Source organism: Artemia franciscana, chromosome 19, assembly GCF_032884065.1.
Source record: "Artemia franciscana chromosome 19, ASM3288406v1, whole genome shotgun sequence".
Classification (NCBI taxonomy): domain Eukaryota; kingdom Metazoa; phylum Arthropoda; class Branchiopoda; order Anostraca; family Artemiidae; genus Artemia; species Artemia franciscana.
In genome coordinates, this window is record NC_088881.1 from 28118908 (window position 1) to 28138979 (window position 20072).

The window sequence follows — 20072 nt, forward strand, 5'->3', positions numbered from 1 at the left end:
CCTAAGACAGCATTAGAAACACAAATTATTTCTCTAAAATTATTCCAACCATCTTTGACTCTTTCTCTCAATTCTTCTTTTTAAAACAGTAAAAAATTTTAGCGTAAAGAGTGGGGCGTTGATGAGGTAGCAGCCTCTTTCATATACGAAGTAATTTCTGTGCGTTTTAAGTTTTAATGTCGCTCCTTACTTCCAGTTAAAAAAACTTGTTTTTTTTTTATTTAATTTCTGAACGTTTTTGAATCAATGCATGTTTTGATTTTGGCTCTCCGCAGAGGAATAATCAAAACGAAATTTGCATATTTTTTTTTTTTGCTAAATAGCTTTCTCGTAATTTTGATCGAATGATTTTGAGAAAAAAAGAGCGGGGGACGAAGCCTAGTTGCCCTCTGATTTTTTGGTTAATTAAAAAAGCAACTAGAACTTTTAATTTTTTACGAATATTTTTATTGGTAAAAGATTTACGTAACTTATAAATTAGCTTACGTAAAGAACTTTTGTATTCTCATGTTTTTATTACATATATGAGGGGATTCGCCCCATCGTCAGTACCTCGCTCTTTACACTAAAGCTTAAATTTTATCCCAATTCATTAAGAATGACCCCTGAATCACAAAAGCCGTAGAATAAATAGTTGAAATTACTAAAAATACTTTAGCGTAAAGAGCGATGTATTAGAAGGAGGTGAGCCCCTCATATGGGTAATAATTTCTGTTTGTTTTAAGTTTTATTGCTGTTCCTTACTTCCAGCTGAAAAAGCTTTTTCACATTTATTTTTTAATTGTTTTTTTTTTTTAATAATGCTAGTAAATCCTGCTCTTCCTTCATGGAAATTTTCTTCTTCCATGACAAATTTTCGATGGAAAGTTCCCCCAGCATATCCCTCTCTTCTCAACCCCTCCCCCCAACCAAAAAAATCCTCCTGAAAACGCCTGTATACTTCCCAATAACCATTACTATATGTAAGCACAGGTCAAAGTTTGTAACTTGTTGCCCCTCCCACGGGGACTGTGGGGGAGTAATTCGTCCCCAAAGACATATTTATAAGGTTTTTTGACTACACTGAATAAAATGGCTATCTCAGAATTTTGATCCGTTGACTTTGGGAAAATAATTAGCGTGGGAGGGGGCCTAGGTGCCCTCCAATTTTTTTGGTCACTTAAAAAGGGCACTAGAACTTTTCATTTCCGTTAGAATGAGCCCTCTTGCAACACTCTAGGACAACTGGGTCGATACGATCACCCCTGGGGAAAAAAAAAAACAAATAAACACGCATCCGTGATCTGCCATGTAGCAAAAAATGCAAAATTCGACATTTTTGTAGATAGGAGCTCGAAATTTCTACAGTAGGGTTCTCTGATACGCTGAATCTGATGGTGTGATTTTCGTTAAGATTCCATGACTATTATGGGGTGTTTCCCCCTATTTTCTAAAATAACGCAAATTTTCTCAGGCTCGTAACTTTTGATGGGTAAAACTAAACTTGATGAAACTTATATATTTAAAACCAGCATTAAAATGCGATTCTTTTGATGTAGCTATTGGTATCAAAATTCCATTTTTTAGAGTTTTGGTTACTATTGAGCCGGGTCGCTCCTTACTACAGTTCGTTACCACGAACTGTTTGATCCTGTCTATTTAAGTAAAATTCATTTAAGTCATAAGTATTTCTGTCAGTCAGTTCTACAGGAGCGTACTACTATAACTGATATCCTGAACTTTTCAATCATAAAATGGGCAATAACCATTCTATTATTAATACTTTCCCAGCCTAAACAAGGCTTAGCAGCTTCCCTATTCATCATGGGCCCTACCCCCTGTCTATATACCCCATCCTTCCTTCCTGAGTAAACAAATTCTATGTTACCTAATTTCAGGCTTCCTACACCTGGGATATGAGTTCCTGAAACTCCTGATAAATCCAGTTCGAATCTTCTGAATTCGTCATTCAAAATGTCGACATGGTAGTCATTTTTTAACGCTGTAACATTCCAAGTTTCTTTTCATGTTCTTTAAATCATTGAAATCATTTTGACCTCAGGAATAGCAATTATCCCGGACACCGGTGCAGGACGGGGATCATATATCTTCTCAAGTCTACACCAAAGCACTTAAACCAGCTTAGGACTGGGTAGCAAGAAGTCCCTTGGACATCCAGTATGAATTGAGACTTGGGCCCAGTATGAATGGAGACTTGCAATCCTTGGCCCATGTGGTTACAACATGGTTTTTAGCACTTGGTGATGCTCTTCTATTAACAAGAGTCGAAATCCTGCACAGACAATCTCAAGCCTATGACCTCCAACTCATTATATATTCATGCCTACAAATATTATGCTATTAAGGGGAGGCAGCTCATTGTAGATAAATCAGCTAGGAAGAAATTTTTCAGCCCGAAAACGCCTGTCAAAGCTGACCAAGTCCAGAAGAATTATCCATTACTCAGAATCCTGCGCAAATGCTTTGTCATTTACTAGGCTATAATTTCCTCGAGGAGTGCCACTCTTTAAGTGGGAATAAGTTGACTGCAAGGTCCCCAGTCTTGCAGGTACCCTTAAAGGGTCGAGACAGCCCTTTGTAGAGGCTGTTGTCAATAGATCTAGATCTTATACCCCGCTTCAGTTATCCTCCTATAAAAGATCCTTCTGCAATGGTGTTCTGCGTCACCATGCAATTTAACCCATTACTGGTAGAATGTTTGTAACTCACAGGACGTGTAGACACGCTGGTGGGCCCTGTTGAGTGTACATTTGAGGGGCCTTCTTCCTCCTCCACCACATCACATATGCATCATTATATAGAAATGGACATCATTTGTTTACAATACAGATTGTTTTGCATTCTATTATGTTTTCCCTAAAATGTGTCTTTGAAAAAGAGTTTCGCACAAATAAATGTATGCATAGTAGATAAGTGTTAGGGGATAGGAGATCCTGTGGTCTATTCCTCTACCAAAATTGCTCAGACACCCCCTCCTGCTGGTAAATTGGTGGCTTAAAAACTCATCTTTTGTACTTCATTTGATTTTTTTTCTTTATATTGTTCTTGGGATATCCTCTATATCCATGATACTATACAGATACTATATCCATGATTACTACCTAAGCATGAGATTTTCATCTAACCCCTTTCCTCCTGGCAGAAAATCTGTTGACCCCTCAAACTTAATAGTTTGGCCTGTGGATCTTTGAATATAATCACACCCTAAAATACAGGGACAGAGACAGATATTACATTAGCATTCTTCCAGAGACCCCCCCCCTCTCAAGAGTGATGCCAGAATATTTTTGTGAGGGGGGGGGGGTAACTTGTACCATCAGAATTTGGTTGTGAATTTTTTCTATTTTTGTACATTTTTCATTCTCCAGCCCTCTCCCACAGGATCAATGCGCCCTCCCATCCAAAGATGTTCTATTAAAATTTTAAAGTATTTTTAGAATAGGCATATCCCATCACTATTAAAATGTGTCTCTTGATTTACTTTTTAAAGTATTTATTGACCTTTCTTGCTTTTACCTTTAAATCACCTTAAATTACAGCTTGGAGTAAATCTAAGGATTTCCCATCTTTGTATCCATCTTGCTCCATGATGTCTTCTGTAGATTGTTTGACGCGGTTGCTTGCTACATTTGGGTTGAGGACTCAATAGCTTCCCAGTTGTAAAGAAACACCTGCTATAGCCATTCTTTGCCGAGATTTCGCTTCAAGGTTTGTTACTTGCTGGATGAAGAAAAGGCTTCTTTCTCTTATTAAGCAGTGTTTCTTGAAGATTTTCTGGGAATGTCTTCTAGTCACAGAACGTTCTGAGGGGAGGGGGGCAAGGAGAGCCAGAAAAATATTTGTTGAAATAATTTTGTGGGCCATAATCATGTCGCCACGTTTCCTCCAGTATGTGAGAGTAGGAAGCTTCAAATGACGTATGTCTGACGTATATGAACCAGCACTAATGTGCTGAGAACGTCATTACTTCAATGACGTAATGACGTATGTGAGAGTAGGAAGCTTCAAATGACGTATGTCTGACGTATATGAACCAGCACTAATGTGCTGAGAACGTCATTACTTCAATGACTTACTGACGTATGTGAGAGTAGGAAGCTTCAAATGACGTAAAATGAACTTCGTGTGGCATTTGTTTGAGGCCTTTGGCCATTTTGGTTGCTCTTTGTTGTATTCTTTGTGGTATTTCTTTGTCCTTTTTGAGGTAGGATGACGCCAGGGATATTCTAACCTCTAGGTACGGGTCAACCACTGCCTCGTAGAACTTAATACTGTAAATACTTTTGGGCATCTGCTGGAGATAGTTCTTATGATCATTCTGAGAGGTGCTGAACTTAAGTTGATGATCAACAAAGACTCCAAGATCTATTTCTTCAGAAACTGCAGAGAGGGTTTTACCTTGGAGATGGTACCGCTAATGTGGATTGTGGTTGCCGAAGTTGATTGCATGACATTTATTAAATAAAAAATACCAGTTTCTTCAACTAAAAGTAAGGAGTGAAATTAAACTTAAAACGACCATAAATTATTCCGTATATGAAAGGGGCTGTCCCCCTCCTCAACATCCCGCTCTTTACGCTAAAGTTTGCCTCTTTGTCACAGTTCCACCTTTTAAATAGTAAAAAACTTTAGTGTAAAGAGCGGGACGTTGAGGAGGGGACAACCCCTTTCATATACGGAACAATTTTTGTTCGTTTTAAGTTTAAATGTCGCTCCTTACTTTCAGTAGAAAAAACATGTTTTCTATTTAATTTCTGAACGTTTTTGGAATAATGTATGTTTTGATTTTGGCTCACCACACATGGATAATTAAAACGAAATTGCATATTCATTTTTTTTGGGGCTAAATGGCTTTCTCATAGTTTTGGTCGGATGGTTTTGTTAAAAAAGGGATGGGGAAGGAGGGCTAGTTGTCCTCAAATTTTAGGTTACTTAAAAATGTAGCTAGAACTTTTTATTTTTTACGAATGTTTTTATTTGTAATAAATATATGTAACTTACGAATTAACTTACGTAACGAACTTCTATATTTGTTTATTTTTATTACGTGATGAGGGGGTTCGCCCCCTCGTCAATACCTCGCTCTTTACACTAAAGCTTGACTTTTGTTCCAATTCTTTAAGAATGACCCCTGAATCGCAAAAGCCATAGAATAAATAGTTGAAATTACTAAAAATTCTTTAGCGTAAAGAGCAAGGTATTCAGGAGGAGACGAACGCCCTTATATATTTAATAATGTCTGTTCGTTTTAAGTTTTAATGCTGTTCCTTACTTCCAGTTGAAATTTTTTTTTGATTTATTTTTCCATTGTTTCTTTAGATAATGCTAGAAAATCCTGCTTCCCCTTCATGGAAATTCTCTTCCCTCGTGAAAATTTTCTCTATGGAAATATTCTCCCACGTAACGTCAAAACATTACCATTAGCGTAAAGAGTGAAGTACTTAGAAGGGGATAACCCGTCACATACTTAATTATTTCTGTTTGTTGTAAGTTTTAATGTTGTTCCTTACTTTCAGTTGGAAAAAACTTGTTTTTTTTTAAATACAAGCACAAGCCGAAGACATATAATGTCTTTGGTTAATTATCACATAAAAATCATGGTTAAGAAGCTGCTTAAGATAATACTAAATGCTAATATTGGCTGAAAAATAACACATACAAATTTTTGTTTATATTGGCCATTATTTAACAAAAATTTAACTTTAGCGTAAAGAGCGAGATACTGACGAGGGGACGAAAATCCCTCATATACGTAATATGACGGGTTTCACCCCCTCGTCCATACTTCGCTCTTTACGCTAAAGTTCAAAAATTTTTCCAACTCTTTAGGAATGCCCCCTGAATTCCAAAAGCCGTTTAATTAGAGTAAATAGCTCTTTTGAAATTACAAAACATATTTTAGGTAAAGGGCAAGATATTGAAGAGGGGGCGAACCGTCTTATATACGTAATAATTTCTGTTCGTTTTAAGTTTTAATGTTGCTCCTTACTTTCAGTTGAAAAAATTTGTGTTTTTAAAATTTAATATATGATTCTTTTTCAAATAATGCTGAGAAATCCATGTCTCCTTTCATAGAAATTCTCTTCCCCCATGAAAAATTCCTCCATGGAAAGATCCTCCCACGCTACCCTCTCCCCGACCCCCTCTTCCCAATAGCCAATACTGTATGTAAACAATGGGCAAAGTTCATAACTTGCAGCTTTGTCCCAAGAAAGTCCGGGGATTAAGTCGTCCTCAAAGACATAGTTGTTAGATTTTTCGACTATGTTGAACAAAATGGCTATCTCAAAATTTTGTTCCGGTCATTTTGGGAAAAACTGAGCGTGGGAGGGACCTAGTTGCCCTCCAATTTTTGGTCACTTAAAAAGGGCACTAGAACCTTTAATTTCCATTTGAATGAGCCCTTTCGCGACATTCTAGGACCACTGGGTCGATACGATCACCCCTGAAAAAAAAAACAAAAAAAAACACGCATCCACGATCTGTCTTCTGGCAAAAAATACAAAATTCCACATTGTTGTAGATAGGAGCTTGAAACTTTTACAGTTGGGTTCTGTTATACATTGAATCTGATGGTCTGATTTTCGTTAAGATTCTATGACTTTTAGGGGGTGTTTCCCTGTATTTCCTAAAATAAGGCAAATTTTCTCAGGCTCGAGGCTTCTAATGGGTAAGACTAAACTTGATAAAACTTATATATTTAAAATCAGCATAAAAATACGATTCGTGTGATGTAATTATTGGTATCAAAATTCCGTTTTTCGGAGTTTCGATTACTATTTAGCCGGGTCGCTCCTTACCTACAGTTCCTTACCACGAACTGTTTGACCAGGATTGAAATGAGGAGCCATCAGTCCCAAGAATGTCAAGGTCCTTTTGAATAGATTGCAGGTAAGAGGGTCAAGTTTTGTATCATCAGCATAAAGGGTGAGGAGGTTTAAGAGAAGGCTGGGTGCATCATTTATACATAAGCTGAAGAAACTTCAGCTTATGTATAAGTCTAAGAATGGTTCCCTGGGAAGGCTGCTTAAAACAGTTGTAGACAAGGAAAAATGTGGGACATCTCGAGAGTCATTAACTCTTACAACTTGTTTTCTCTCTGAAAGAGAACTCTGTATCCACTGGACGGTAATATTATCAACATCTGCTGCTTTTAGTTCTGTGATAGGGGATTCATGACAAACCCTGTCAGGTGCTTTTGGGAGGTCCAGGAGCACCATGTCGACAGGGAAATCTTTATCCAACAATGATATGAGATGCTCATATCTCTGTATTAGGTTAGTATCAATGGATATTAAAGATCTGAAGCCATGGTGAGTGGAAGTGAGTATGTTGTTAGCTTCGAAGCGCTGAATTAAAGCTCTGTTGACAAATCTCTTGAGCACCTTTACAACTGCAGGAGTGATGCTGATGGGATGGTAATTTTCTGCATGATCTATGGGGCTTTTTTTTGTGGATTGGTGTGATATAGAATGTTTCCAATCTGACGGTAGTTCTTCATTTTGTAGGTACAGCTGGAAGCGTCTGCACAGGGTAGAACTGAGAACATTTTAGCACTCTTTGAGAAGCCTTGGGTGTATTCCATCTGGTCCTTTGGATTTGTTAGCATCAAGTTTGTCTAGGCTAGTTGAGACCATTTCTTCAGTAACTGACAATTCCGAAATTAGGTCAGATGTTAAATCTGATGGTTCTGCAGGGATAGTTGGACAAGATGGGATGGTGAAAGCAGAAGCAAACTGGGTATTCAATACATTAGCCTTGTCTACTGGCGATGTGCCGTTATATTTGAGGTCAGGAATGGGGTGGCGGTTAGGATTTTTAGCAGAAACATGTCTCCAGAAGGATTTGGGGTTTGCCTTGATATCTTCTGGGGCAAGGTTCCCCTCATGTTTAGACTTCAGTTTCCTAATTGCGTCGGAGGCCATGTTCTGAGCCTTTGCATACATCTGCCAATTTTCCTGTGCTTTCTTCTCTTTTTACCTTTTTCAGGCTTAGCTTTCCTGTTAAATTTTCTCTTTGCAGCCTTTATGAGAAATGGAAGTGTTTTCGGCTGTTTTTGGTAAATGACGCAAGAGTGCTTCTTCTCAGTTGATAGGAGGGCTTCCTTAACAATTGCCCATGATATGTTGATATCAGAAATGATTAGTTCTGATCAGTTTACTGAGCCTAGTTCATTCTTTATTGCTTGATAGGCAACAAAAGTTTGAGGACGAAGATTAGGTTGCAGACCTTTATTAAATAACATAGAAAGGATGACTGAGTGGTTACTGTTGCCAACTGGAGGAAGGAATTCATTTCTGACGAGGGAGTTTGGATCGCTCAAAATTATGAGATCCAATTAGGAGGATTCTGGTCACCATAATGCCTTGTTGGCATGTCAATCGTTTGAAAAAGGAAGTTATCAGATAGATAAGACACAAATGGCGAACCTCCATTACTAGATGCTGCATGACCAAGACCATCAACCCACTTGGCTGAGGGGGAGTTGAAATCGCCAAGAATTGTAGAATCAGATTCAACCATTGTTGATACTGAAAATAACATTTCGTCATAACTGTGTTGAGAGACTGGGTATTCATATTTTATTCGTATTCAATCATATTTCACATTCATCAAGACTGGATGCACTAAGGCTTTTATATACATACCCTGTACAGATTTGATTTTTCTTGAAAAGTAATATCAAGCCATAAATTTTCCAACCAGGGCACATTGAAAATTAAATGGTTAATAAAAATAACCTGGAAGCCTTCTCTGACGTAGACACCAACTCCTCTTTTGCAGTTTTGGCTGCCCCAGATTAGTGAAGCACTGAAATCCAGATATCGTCAAATACATCAATTTCTCATAATTTACAAAATTGGTTCCTCTATCTTTTGCTTAATATACTTCAAAAGTATGGATAACATGGACTAAAAAATACAACTAAAATAAGATGTGTAAACAAAATGTTTAAAAGAACTAATATATAAACAAAAGTGAAATATAAAATTATACGGAGAAAACATATAAAAAAGGCACACAAATACACCTATTTTGCACATTTCGCGAAACTGACTCTTTCATCTTTGGGTCAGTGTAAAAAAAATAGTAAAAAATAAAAAAATATATTTAACCAAAATTTACTTTCAGTTTCTTATAACTAACTTTGTGAATTTTCAGGATATTACCTGATAAAGTGTTTTTTCACCAATGAATTTGAGTTTCTTCTCATATCAGTTTTCACACTTTCTAACTTTTACTAATGATGAAAATCGAGAAATTGAGCTGTCTCCCTTTTTGGTTGAGATGCTATGAAGTTTACACTTTGATCTCTGATAGTGAACTTCTTAGAGACTGACACAGTTATTAAACTCTTGTGGTCTTATCCTATACTTTTTTCTCTCTTTCACAGGCAGCCCTATAGAGGATCATGAATTATCAACAGAAGAATTTGAGAAAGATGAGTCAAAATCCCTGGAAGAGGTTTTTGAAGACACAACAGAAATGGCTAAGAACTGTGAAGAATTAGTTGAGCAATCAAGGAAATCACTGTATGAAGAAGTGGCAGAAAGGAGCCAAAAGCATGAAGAGTTGGCTGGTCAATCAGAAACAGAGGGGCTACAAACTCGGTCATCTATGGATGAATCTAACTCTGGTAGAAATGATTGTAGTAAAGCATCGGATGACGAAAATGTCAGATCTTCTCCTGTTTTGAGGTAAATTATCCTTGTAGCCTACACAAATAAAAGAATTTATTCTTGAATTTCTTTTTTTTTATTCTATATACATATATAAAATATGTGTATGAAGAATATGATTATGTTTAGAATTGTAAGTATCACATAGAATTGGATTTCTGCATATATGCTGTTGAGTCCCTCTTTCTATATATCCCCCCACCAACCAAATTTGAGCTACTATAATTCTCTATATTGGATAAACACCTCCCCCCTCATAAAATTTTTTATTACTGATAGAATAATCTTATTTTCCCGCAAATTTATTAAAACCGCTTTCAAGCAGATTGGTAAAAAGGCATAAGGTATGTTATACCGTTAATGGTCTAAATGACCTATTTTCTATTCGTACTTTTTTACGAAGGTATTGCCCTAAGCAAAAAGCCTTGCATTTTGCTTGATTCAAGCGAAATCAACATGGATTAAAACTGCCAGCCAAGTTTCAGTCAAGATGAGCCTGAATCATGTATGTGTGCTTGTTGGGAATGATCCTAAATCCAAAGTAGGGCCCAGAAAGGTATTTTCTGGTCCTGAGTTCTGCCTACTTATGCTGTTTTGAGTCTACTGCTCTTTAGGGGCTTCCCCCAGACCACTCAGTGTGTCCCCAGGTGGCTATAGAGGAACGCATTACAGATATGTAAAGTACCTCAATAGGAGGCACGGGCCAAGGGGGGACCTAGTATCTGGGGGGTCCATAATAGAAACTGGGGCGCCCTTGCCTGGGGCCACAGAAACAGGCGAAGGAGGAAAAATGCCACTCAAATGTACGCTCAATAGGGCCCACTGGCGTGTCCACAGGTCCCATGAGTTACAAACCTTCTCCCAGTAATGGTTTAAATTTCATGGTGACGCAGAACACCATCATGGGAGGATCTTCTATAGGAGGACAACTGCGACTGGGCGTAAGATCTAGATCTATGGACAACTGCCTCTGCAAAGGGCTGCCTCAACCCTTTTGGAGTACCTGCAAGACTGGGGATCTTGCGGTCAACTTTTTTCCCACTTGAGGAGTGGCGCCCCTCGAGGAAATTATAGCCTGGTAAACGACACAGCATTCGCACGGAATTCTGATTAATGGATAATTCTTCGGGGCTTGGTCTGTTTTGACGGGTGTTTTCGGGCTGAAAAACCTCATTCTAGCTAATTTATTTACTATGGGCTGCTTCCCTGTAGTAGCATAATATTTATAGGCATTAATATATAATGAGTAGGAGGTAATAGGCTAGGGACTGTGTGTGCAGTATTTGGACTCTTGTTGATATAAAAGCATCGCCAAGTGCTGAAAACCATGTTATGACCAAGATGGGCCCCGGATTGCACAAAGCCTCTATTCGAACTGGAGGTCCCAGAGACTACTTGCTGTCCGGTTCTAAGCCGGCTTAAGCGCTTTGGTGTAGACTTAAGAAGATATAATGATTCCCGTCCTTTACTGGTATCCAGGATCATTGCTTTTCCTGAGGCCAAAATAGTTTCAGAGAACACGAAAATTGGAACTTGGAATGTTATGACGTCGAAAAATGACTATCGTATCGACATTTTGACTGACGAATTCAGATGATTCGAACTGAACTTATTAGGAGTTTCAGAAACTCATATCCCAGGGGTAGGAAGCATGAAATTAGGTGATATATAATTTGTTTACTCAGGCAGGAAGGATGGGGTACATAGATAGGGAGTAGGGCTCATTATGAATAAAGAAGCTGCTAAGTCTTGTTAAAACTGGGAAGGTATTAATAATAGAATACTAAGTGCTCATTTTATGACTAAATAGTTCAGGGTATTGGTTATAGTAGTCTATGCCCCTGTTGAACCGCCGACGGAGATACTAGTGACTCAGATGAATTTTACTTATAGTTGCAGGAGCAAATAGACAGAGTCCCAGGTAGAAATATGGTGTTTTTACTAGGAGATTTTAATGCCCAGGTCGTAGAAATAGGGATAAATCGTATCCTACCCTAGGTAGATTTGGTGTAGGAAAAGAAAACTGTAATGGCTACAGACTTCTGCAATTATGTAGGTATAAAATTCTAGTTGTAACCAATACGGTGTTTGGTCATAAAATGGCCAATAAGTTGACATGGTATTCACGTGATGGTAAGACAACAAACCTTATTCATTATGTTATAGTAAACCGAAGACTGGCAGGATCTATACAATATACTAGGGTATATAGGAGTGCTGCTATTGATGTCAAAAGTAAAGAACACCATCTAGTAGTATCTAGGGTTAATTTAAAGTTGAAATGAAATTTCGGAAGGATAACCATCGTCCAGGACGTTATGATGTTGTTTGACTCCAGCATGAGAATTTGAGAGAAACTTTCCAGGGACAGTTGAATACTAAACTCGAGACTTTAAAATTTGACAATGTGGAAGATGGTTGGAATAATTTTAGAAAAGCAATTTGTGAAGTTGCTAGTGGTGTCTTATGGAAGAAAGTTAAGACTGCAGCTAGGAATATTAGTGAAAAAGCTTTATGTTTGATAGAGGCGAAGGCACTTGTACAAGAATTATATGAGTGATAGATCATATAAAAACAAAAGGAATATATAGAAAGTGGAGAAAGCATCAAAATATGGAGGTGTGAAGGTGTGAAGTGGAGGCCATGGATAAAATTGCTGAGGATCTGGGAGATGCAGCCAGACGGCATTATAGTAAAATATTGTACTGGCATGTTAATAAATTGAGAGGGAGTAGTCAGTCAGGACTTGTCCCAGTTAAAGATAGGGACGGGGCCACAATTAGTGACAAGGAAAGAGTTAAAGTGAGATGGGCGGAATATTTTGAAAATGTGTTAAACCGGGATACAGTTGCAGAAAAGATATAGAGGAAAATAAAAAAAGTTTGTGATGCCTTGGATGTGAAGGAAGATTTGTTTTTAGCGACAGTGCCAAAAGGATTAAAAAATAAAAAGGCTCCTGGTGCTGATAGTAAATAAGTTTCTTAAATATGGTGGCTCTGAGGTCAGAAATAAGTTACTGAAGATAATGAAGGTGATTTTTGAAAAAGGGGAAGTACCTAATGATTTTAGGAATCTTTAATTAAACCACTATATAAAAAAGGTTATAAGAGTGAGTGTGTTAATTATTGAGGTATTAGGCTGGTCTCTGTAGGTAGTAAATTACTTAATGATATGAAACTTTTTAGACTGAGAGATGGTGTAGACAAAGTTTGAAGAGAAGAACAGTGTGGTTTTAGAAAAACTAGAGGATGTGTCGACCAAATTTTCACTCTTAGGTTAATAATTGAGAAGTGCCTGAGTTGTCAAACATTTTTGGTCCTCTATTTTATGGATTATGAGCAAGTGTTGGATTCTGTTGATAAAAGAAGTTTAGCAAAGGTCTTATCCTTGTATGGTATATCAGACTAATACATTAAAGTAATTAGTGCTATGTATGAGAATAACACTGTTCTGGTTAAGGTAGGATATGAGGTAAGGAGCTGGTTTTGTATTAAATCTGGAGTTAAGCAGGGTTGTGTTCTATCCCTCTTTATAGGGATCATTTTGATAGACTTTGTCTTCAGGAGCACAGGAAAGGCAATGGGAGACCACGAAATCAAATGAGGAGGAAAAACTTCGGACTTAGATTATGGTGATGATTTAAGCATCCTAGATAAAAGTGTGAGCAAAAATGAATGCACTTTTATAGGTCTTGTGAGTTTAAGGTGCATGAATAGGTTTGAAAATTAATATTTAGAAGACTAAGTCAATAAGGCTAGGAATAAGTGAAGATGATAAGGTAACCTTGGGCAACGAAAAGTTTGATCGGGGGGACAGCTTCACTTACCTCGGTTGTATTATTAGTAAAGATGGTGGGAGCAGTGAAGATGTTAAAAGTAGAATAGCCAAGGCTCAGGGCTTTTTTTCACAGTAAAAAAAAGTTCGGAAGATTAGGAAGATGAGTTTGCAAACCAAAATTATAATATTAGAAGGTATGATGATGACAGTGGTCAAATATGGCTCTGAAGCATAGGCGGTCCGAAAAGCGGATTAAGATTTACTAAATGTTTTCCAGAGAAATTGCCTAAGGATTGCTCGGGGTACCCGACTGACTGACCATATTTCAAACAGTAGGCTGTACAAAATTGTGGTCCAATCCCTTTTCCTAGGGCTATTATGAAACAAAGGTTGAGATTGCTGGGTCATGTTCTGCGGATGAAGGATGACAGATTGCCGAAGATTGTCATTTTTGGCCAACTTTCTAGGGCTGAACGGAAAGTAGGTCTCCTCCTGTTGGGTGGGAGGAGGTCATAAAGATAGATTTAAAGGAAATGGGAACTTCCTGGAAGGGTGTAAAGAGGGAAGCTTCGAATAGATTTGATGGAGGGGGAGCGTGCGTAGCTGTGCTGGCCTCGGGCGGGTTGGTGCTGCGGTGAGTTGTTAGTAGTAGTAGCAGTAAAGAATTTCAACCTTCCTGAAGCTTCAGTCAATACCCCTCCCCCTCCTTAGAAAAGATTTTGAATATATACATTCAAAGACAATACATTCATTCAGAGACAATATCTCTGAATCTACCTCCAAGGTGTATAGCCCAGATCTTGTTGTCTGAGAGGGCAGTCAACTATAGAACATGAATTTTTATTGGCAGTGTCTGAAGTATATTAATCAAACAGACTTGGAATAAGTGGAATAAGAAAAGAGGGTCCCAGTTTATAGTTGGTTTTTATATAAATTGGTTTATTTTATAATACAGTAAGATGCAATAGTAGTTGATTTTTAACAAAAGATCCAGAAAATGGAAGAGGAAGATAAAAAAAAAAGATACAAGATAGAAAGGAGATAAATGGGGGGAAAAGATAAAAGAATAAAAAGACATAACAAACCACAAGAGAAACAAAATGATCATAATATAATTTATAATAATTTTTATTTAAAGAGCCTATAATTTTGATTTAAATATTTTTAAGCTACATTTGGACCTTGTTTTTATGCCATCACTTAAATGGTTTACTTACCAAGGACATTGAAAAGGAAATCTGATTGGTGTTAAAATTTACCCAGCCATATATGTCTTCAAAATTTAAGCAAAATCGTAAATTGACTTTTAAATAAAAAAGACCGCCATGTACAACTGTGCAGTTTGGTAACAAGGAATTCAAATTGTTATTTTAATTTAAATGAAGGTGAATAATATTAATCAATTGTTCTTAATGCCGTAATTGTAAGGACTTAGCCAGTAATTACAATTAATTCCAAGAGATCTGCAAATAGTATATAATCTGCGGATCTGTGAACTATATACAAAGGTATAAACAATGATAGGGAAAAATTGCGCTTACCTCCAACATCTTTCAGATGACTGTTCTCTGAATCCTAAAGCTCAGGAATAAACTCTGTGCGTCTCTTGGAACTATATTAGTACTTCTGCAAAAGTTAATTTTTTTTTAACGGCCATATTATGCCAATGTTACTTGACGCCATTGAAACATGACACCTGAAGCAAGAACCAGAGATGAGAGTTCTGCCTTTTAAAAACTCGTGTCCCTGCAGAATATTGAATAGCCATTGGTAAAAAAAGACAGCAAACTGTTAAATAATTGTTTCACCTGTTAAATAACGGTTTTCATCTGTTGAATAACGCGACCATCTCACGGGACTGACATGATCAGAATTTGATGGCGAAGATATTTGGGATGCGTCTTCCATATGGGCGACCATAGACTCGCTAAATCTGCTTTACATTGGCAGCCACCTGGAAGTCATAGCCAGGAAAAATCCAGAAATACACTGAGCCGGAAGTACCAGAGGGATCTGTGCAACCTGCAGACCTCGGTTTAACCACAGTGAGATGGCATCACTGCAGCAGGAAACCTCTAATTCAAATTCAAATTTCATGCTCCTCTTCGATGCCCTGCTTTGGGAGGCACAAGCAATTCTAAAGACCTCGATTTGAAAATTCTGCGAACTTTAAAAAAGAACTTGGTGTCAGTAGAGTTGTAATTTCAGAAAAATCACACTAAACGTGAAATAAAAAAAAAACAGAATAAAAAAAAATTTAAAACTAATTGATAATTAATAAAACAAAAGAAATGAAACAATTTTAAACAAAAAATTTGTATCTCAATTTGAAAGCATGAGTACAAAGAAACAATTTTTAATGGAAATCAGGCATCTGGTTTTCAAGATCAAAAGAACTCGAGAATTAAAAACGAGGCCAGGTTAACAATTGAATTCACTTATCTAATCCTTCATTATATTTCAGTTATCAAAAGTTTTATTCATAAAAGTTTTAAAAGAAGATGTCCACCGTTACATTTTTGGGCAAAAAATACGAGGGGGGGACTTTTCTTGAGCGTTGTAAAGTGTTAATAAACACTTTCTATTAAGGAATTCAAAATCTTAGCTACCTTTTCTGCATGGTGTGAAATACAGCAAAAAAATACATTAATGATAGTTAGGACTATTATCGATAAGAAAACATTTAATAATTGAATCATATTTTGTGAAAGTTAAACAGATCGATAAGCTGAAATATTAAATTTAATGATAGTTTAATTTAATAAAGTGTATTTGATGAAAGAAATTGATCAAAGCTATTATTGTATTGTCCCGGTTTGTATAGTCTTATTTTGGCATCTTCTTTTAGGCGTTCCTGTCGTGTTAGAAAGCCTGTAACTAAATTCTTAATTAAATCTGATTCTGATGATGAATCTGATGCACCAAAAAACAAGAAGAATAGAAGAACGCGGAAGAAAGAAAATTCGTCACCAATATCCATCGATTCCTGTTCATCTAGTGAAGGCGAAATGAAAAAGAAAGGTTGGCCCTCTTTCTGTCCAGCTTTTAACCTAGCTTCATAGGTTTATTTTGTACTATTTTTTTTGTGAAATTTTAAGACAACATTGCATGGCTCTTTAATCTAATAATTTTTAAATAATGGATCTATTAATTATGGATTTAGTTAGTGAAATCCATAAAGCCATAAAGTTCTTCAACTGTATCCTTTATCACCCGGATATTGTAAATGTATGGTCCTAGTTCCCTTTTAAGAGTCAAACATGATTGAGAGCAACTAGCCCCCCCCCTCTTGACATCCTCTTTTCCCAAAACGCGTTCAGTTGAAATTGTGTAATTGCCATTATGTTACTAATAGTCCAAAAATCATATAACAATGTCTTTAGGGTGGACATAATCTCCCACAACTTATGGGCAAGGATTGTAAGCTATTTTACGAAAGCTATATTACGATGGCAAGGTTTTACGAAACGGGCGGTCGTATGTACTTTCGATCGGATGGAGCTCATTTGATTGAAAGTTGGAGGTTTTATTGCCCTTTTAAGGGGCACAAATGAGTGGAGGGCAATACATTTTCTGACTTAAAAAAAATGGACAAGTTATCCGTTTATTACCCGGAAATTTACCGACCTTTTTGCGACGATGGTCTTCATACGACAAAGTGCTCAATGGGCTGGGTTTTCAGCTGACCTCTCTCCTCCGACCTCTGTCTTCTAGAGAATCTACTACTACTACAAACAACTCACTGCAACAGCAAGTCGTCTCAGGCCAACACAGCTACGCACGCTCCTCTTCAATCCTAATTTATTTAAAATACTCCTCTTTATATCCTCCAAGAGGTTCCTATTTCCCTGAAATCTTCCCTTACGAAACTCTCCGTCTCCATTAGGGGATGAACTGCTTTTCATTTGGCCGACAAGGCCTGTCTTTGATAATCTGTCATCCTTCGCCCACAGAGGGTTTCCTAGCCATCTCAACCTTTCTCTCATTATTGCCCTAGAAAGCGGAATTGAACCACATTGTTCCACACCTTACTGTTTGAAATACGGTCTTTCAGTCAGGTGCCCAAAATAATTTGTAGGCAAATTCTCTGGAAAACATCTAGCAAATTCCCCCTCCCTTTTTTTGGAGCTCCCACGCTTACCGATAACTGATAACGCTTATTGATAACTTACCATTGTCATCAATGTAGCTTCCAATATTCTTACATGTCGTCCTATTCTTCCAAACCATTTTCAACTGTGAAAAAATACCCGGGCCTTGCTTGTTCTACTTTTAACATCTTCACTTAAAAGTAGAAGATGTCTTAACTAATACCACTACCTAGGTAAGTAAAACTATCAACTTTATCGACCATCTCGTTACCCATCATCACTCCTTTACCACGAGTGGCAACATTAATTTTTAAACTTGTTCTTGCAGGTGGAACCCTCAAAACGTTAAAAAAATTTGTTCATTTTGCTAACATTTTAATCTAGTGCGTTTAAATCATCAAAATAATTTGGTTTCGCCAAAGTTCGACTTTGTGTTCCAATTCTGTAAGAACGACCCCTGAAACACAAGGGCTGTTTATTTGGAATAAGAAGTTTTCTTAAAGTAATAAAAAAAACTTTAGTGTGGAAAGTGAGGGGCTGAGGAAGAGCTAGTCCTCGCACACAGTTTCTCTTCCCTTTAAGTTTTAATATTGTTCTTACTTTCAGTTGAAGAGACTTGTTTTCTATTTTATAATACAACAATGTACCTACTATATAATCAGAAATATCGAAATTGGGAAATGCTTTTTTTCTGTTTTACAAATTCAGTTCTTGTTTCAGGATGCAAAGACTTTATTTAAAAATTTGTTTCCTTTAGAGTACCTATTTTCTTGCGTTTATTTCAGCAAGCCTACTTTGGTCTTTTTTTTCTCGTTATCTTTATTTCCGAAGCACGGGAAAAAACGAGAAGTACGGACCTACACCCTTGGGGGATATCAAAATGGGTACAGGCTTATATTTCTAATAGAGTTGCTGGTACTTCCTCGTTAGCCAGTACACACTTAAGAATTGAAGTTAGGTTAATCATAATGAAATATACCAAAATATGATAGAATTATCCAGAACGTATTATTTTAAATACCCAACCCAACCTGAATACAATCTTTATTAAATATTTAATAAAAAATATACCTAAAACGTAAATTTCGACTGAGGCCGAGCTAATCGTCTGGTGTACAGACCATGAAAACAAGTTATTGTCTGATCTTCGCGACCCAAATTCTGGAGTGTGTACTAGCTAACAAGTAAGTAACGCGCTGTATTTTATGTTACCAATGTTAATAATTCACCAATTGGCTTTCAATTTTTGATTTAGCAAATCAACGTATGCTGGAATATCTTCCATGGATTTTGAATTTCCATTGATGTAAAGAAATCCTCGAATCTGCTTTAGACTATGCTAAAAAGTGACTACCACTAACATTCTTTTGTCGAAAGTGAGTAAACAAAAAATTAGAAAAATCACAATTTCTGTCATTTTATATAGCGCAGAGGAAAGATGTGCGCCTTCTACCTAAAGGTGCGCAGATGTTTTCAGATATTTATTCGTTCTGTCCTTATCATATTTTTTTTTTTTTATGACTATGGAATTTTTATAGAATATTGGTGGAACAACTCTTTTTCGAAATATGTTTTCTGAAAATTGAGTTCTATGTTTGGCAAACTGGTTGCCAAACTGGCCATAAAGATCAGATTGGCTTCCCTATAAATGTGATAATGAAGTATTATTCAATAACATTACATTAAAAACTGGAGTGTCTATTGGGGAGGGGAGTGGCCTTCTTGATCTCCCCCCTCTTGATTTAAGTTCTTTTTCAATTTGGAATTTTCAACGAAACATATCTTTATTTATGGATCCAAAAAAGAAACAACAATCCTAGGTTTTAGAAATAGAATCTGTCCCTTCCTATATTCTCGTGAATTGGTGCTACTACTTCTACTTTCAATGTAGTTCTTGCTAGATTTAATTAACTGGTGGGTTCATCTTATAAAATGTGTTTTATAAACTCCAATTTTTTTTTCTCATGAGTTTCGTCTCAGAGAAATCTCCATACAAAATATTTATAAGTTATCCATTCTAATATTTTTCAAACCAACTAAGTATTTTTTTTAACTGTACAATAACACTTAGCTTAGCTTCATAAGTAGCTATATTGATAAAATAATACAATTTTATCATGCAATATTACCATTAATCTAAACAAGGAAAACTTGTCGATAAAATTAGTTTTAAACACACCACACCAAACATTAATATTCATTAAGAGAAATTTTTCCTGGGGAAATTTTACACAGGGGTGAGGAAAGGGGATTTCCTGGTACGATTTGAAAAATGGCCATGAACTAAAAAAGCAAGTTTTTACGCTAAAGTGTGAATTTGTGTCGCTATTCTTAAAAAAGAGTGCTTAAACGCAAGGCCCATTGAATTTGAATGAGAAGTATTTTGAACAATTTCAAGACTATCACATATACCCTATCATATATATTGTGATAATATCTGGTTTTTCTTGTGGGGTTATACAGTTTGGCCAATCGTTCACCTTGGACTGAGACATCTACCTACATCCCAGATTAAATTGTTTGA

General features: G+C 36.7%; 1 protein-coding gene across 2 annotated transcripts in view; it reads left to right on the plus strand.

Annotated features, from left to right (window-relative positions):
• The window catches only part of LOC136039516 (uncharacterized), a 63084-nt gene that overhangs the window by 12191 nt on the left and 30821 nt on the right, over positions 1-20072 (plus strand). For both annotated transcript variants that reach the window (XM_065723313.1, XM_065723312.1), the window contains exons 3-4: positions 9395-9698; positions 16306-16478. In XM_065723313.1, coding sequence (XP_065579385.1) covers positions 9395-9698; positions 16306-16478 — 477 coding nt within the window. The remainder of the gene's footprint in view (positions 1-9394; positions 9699-16305; positions 16479-20072) is intronic.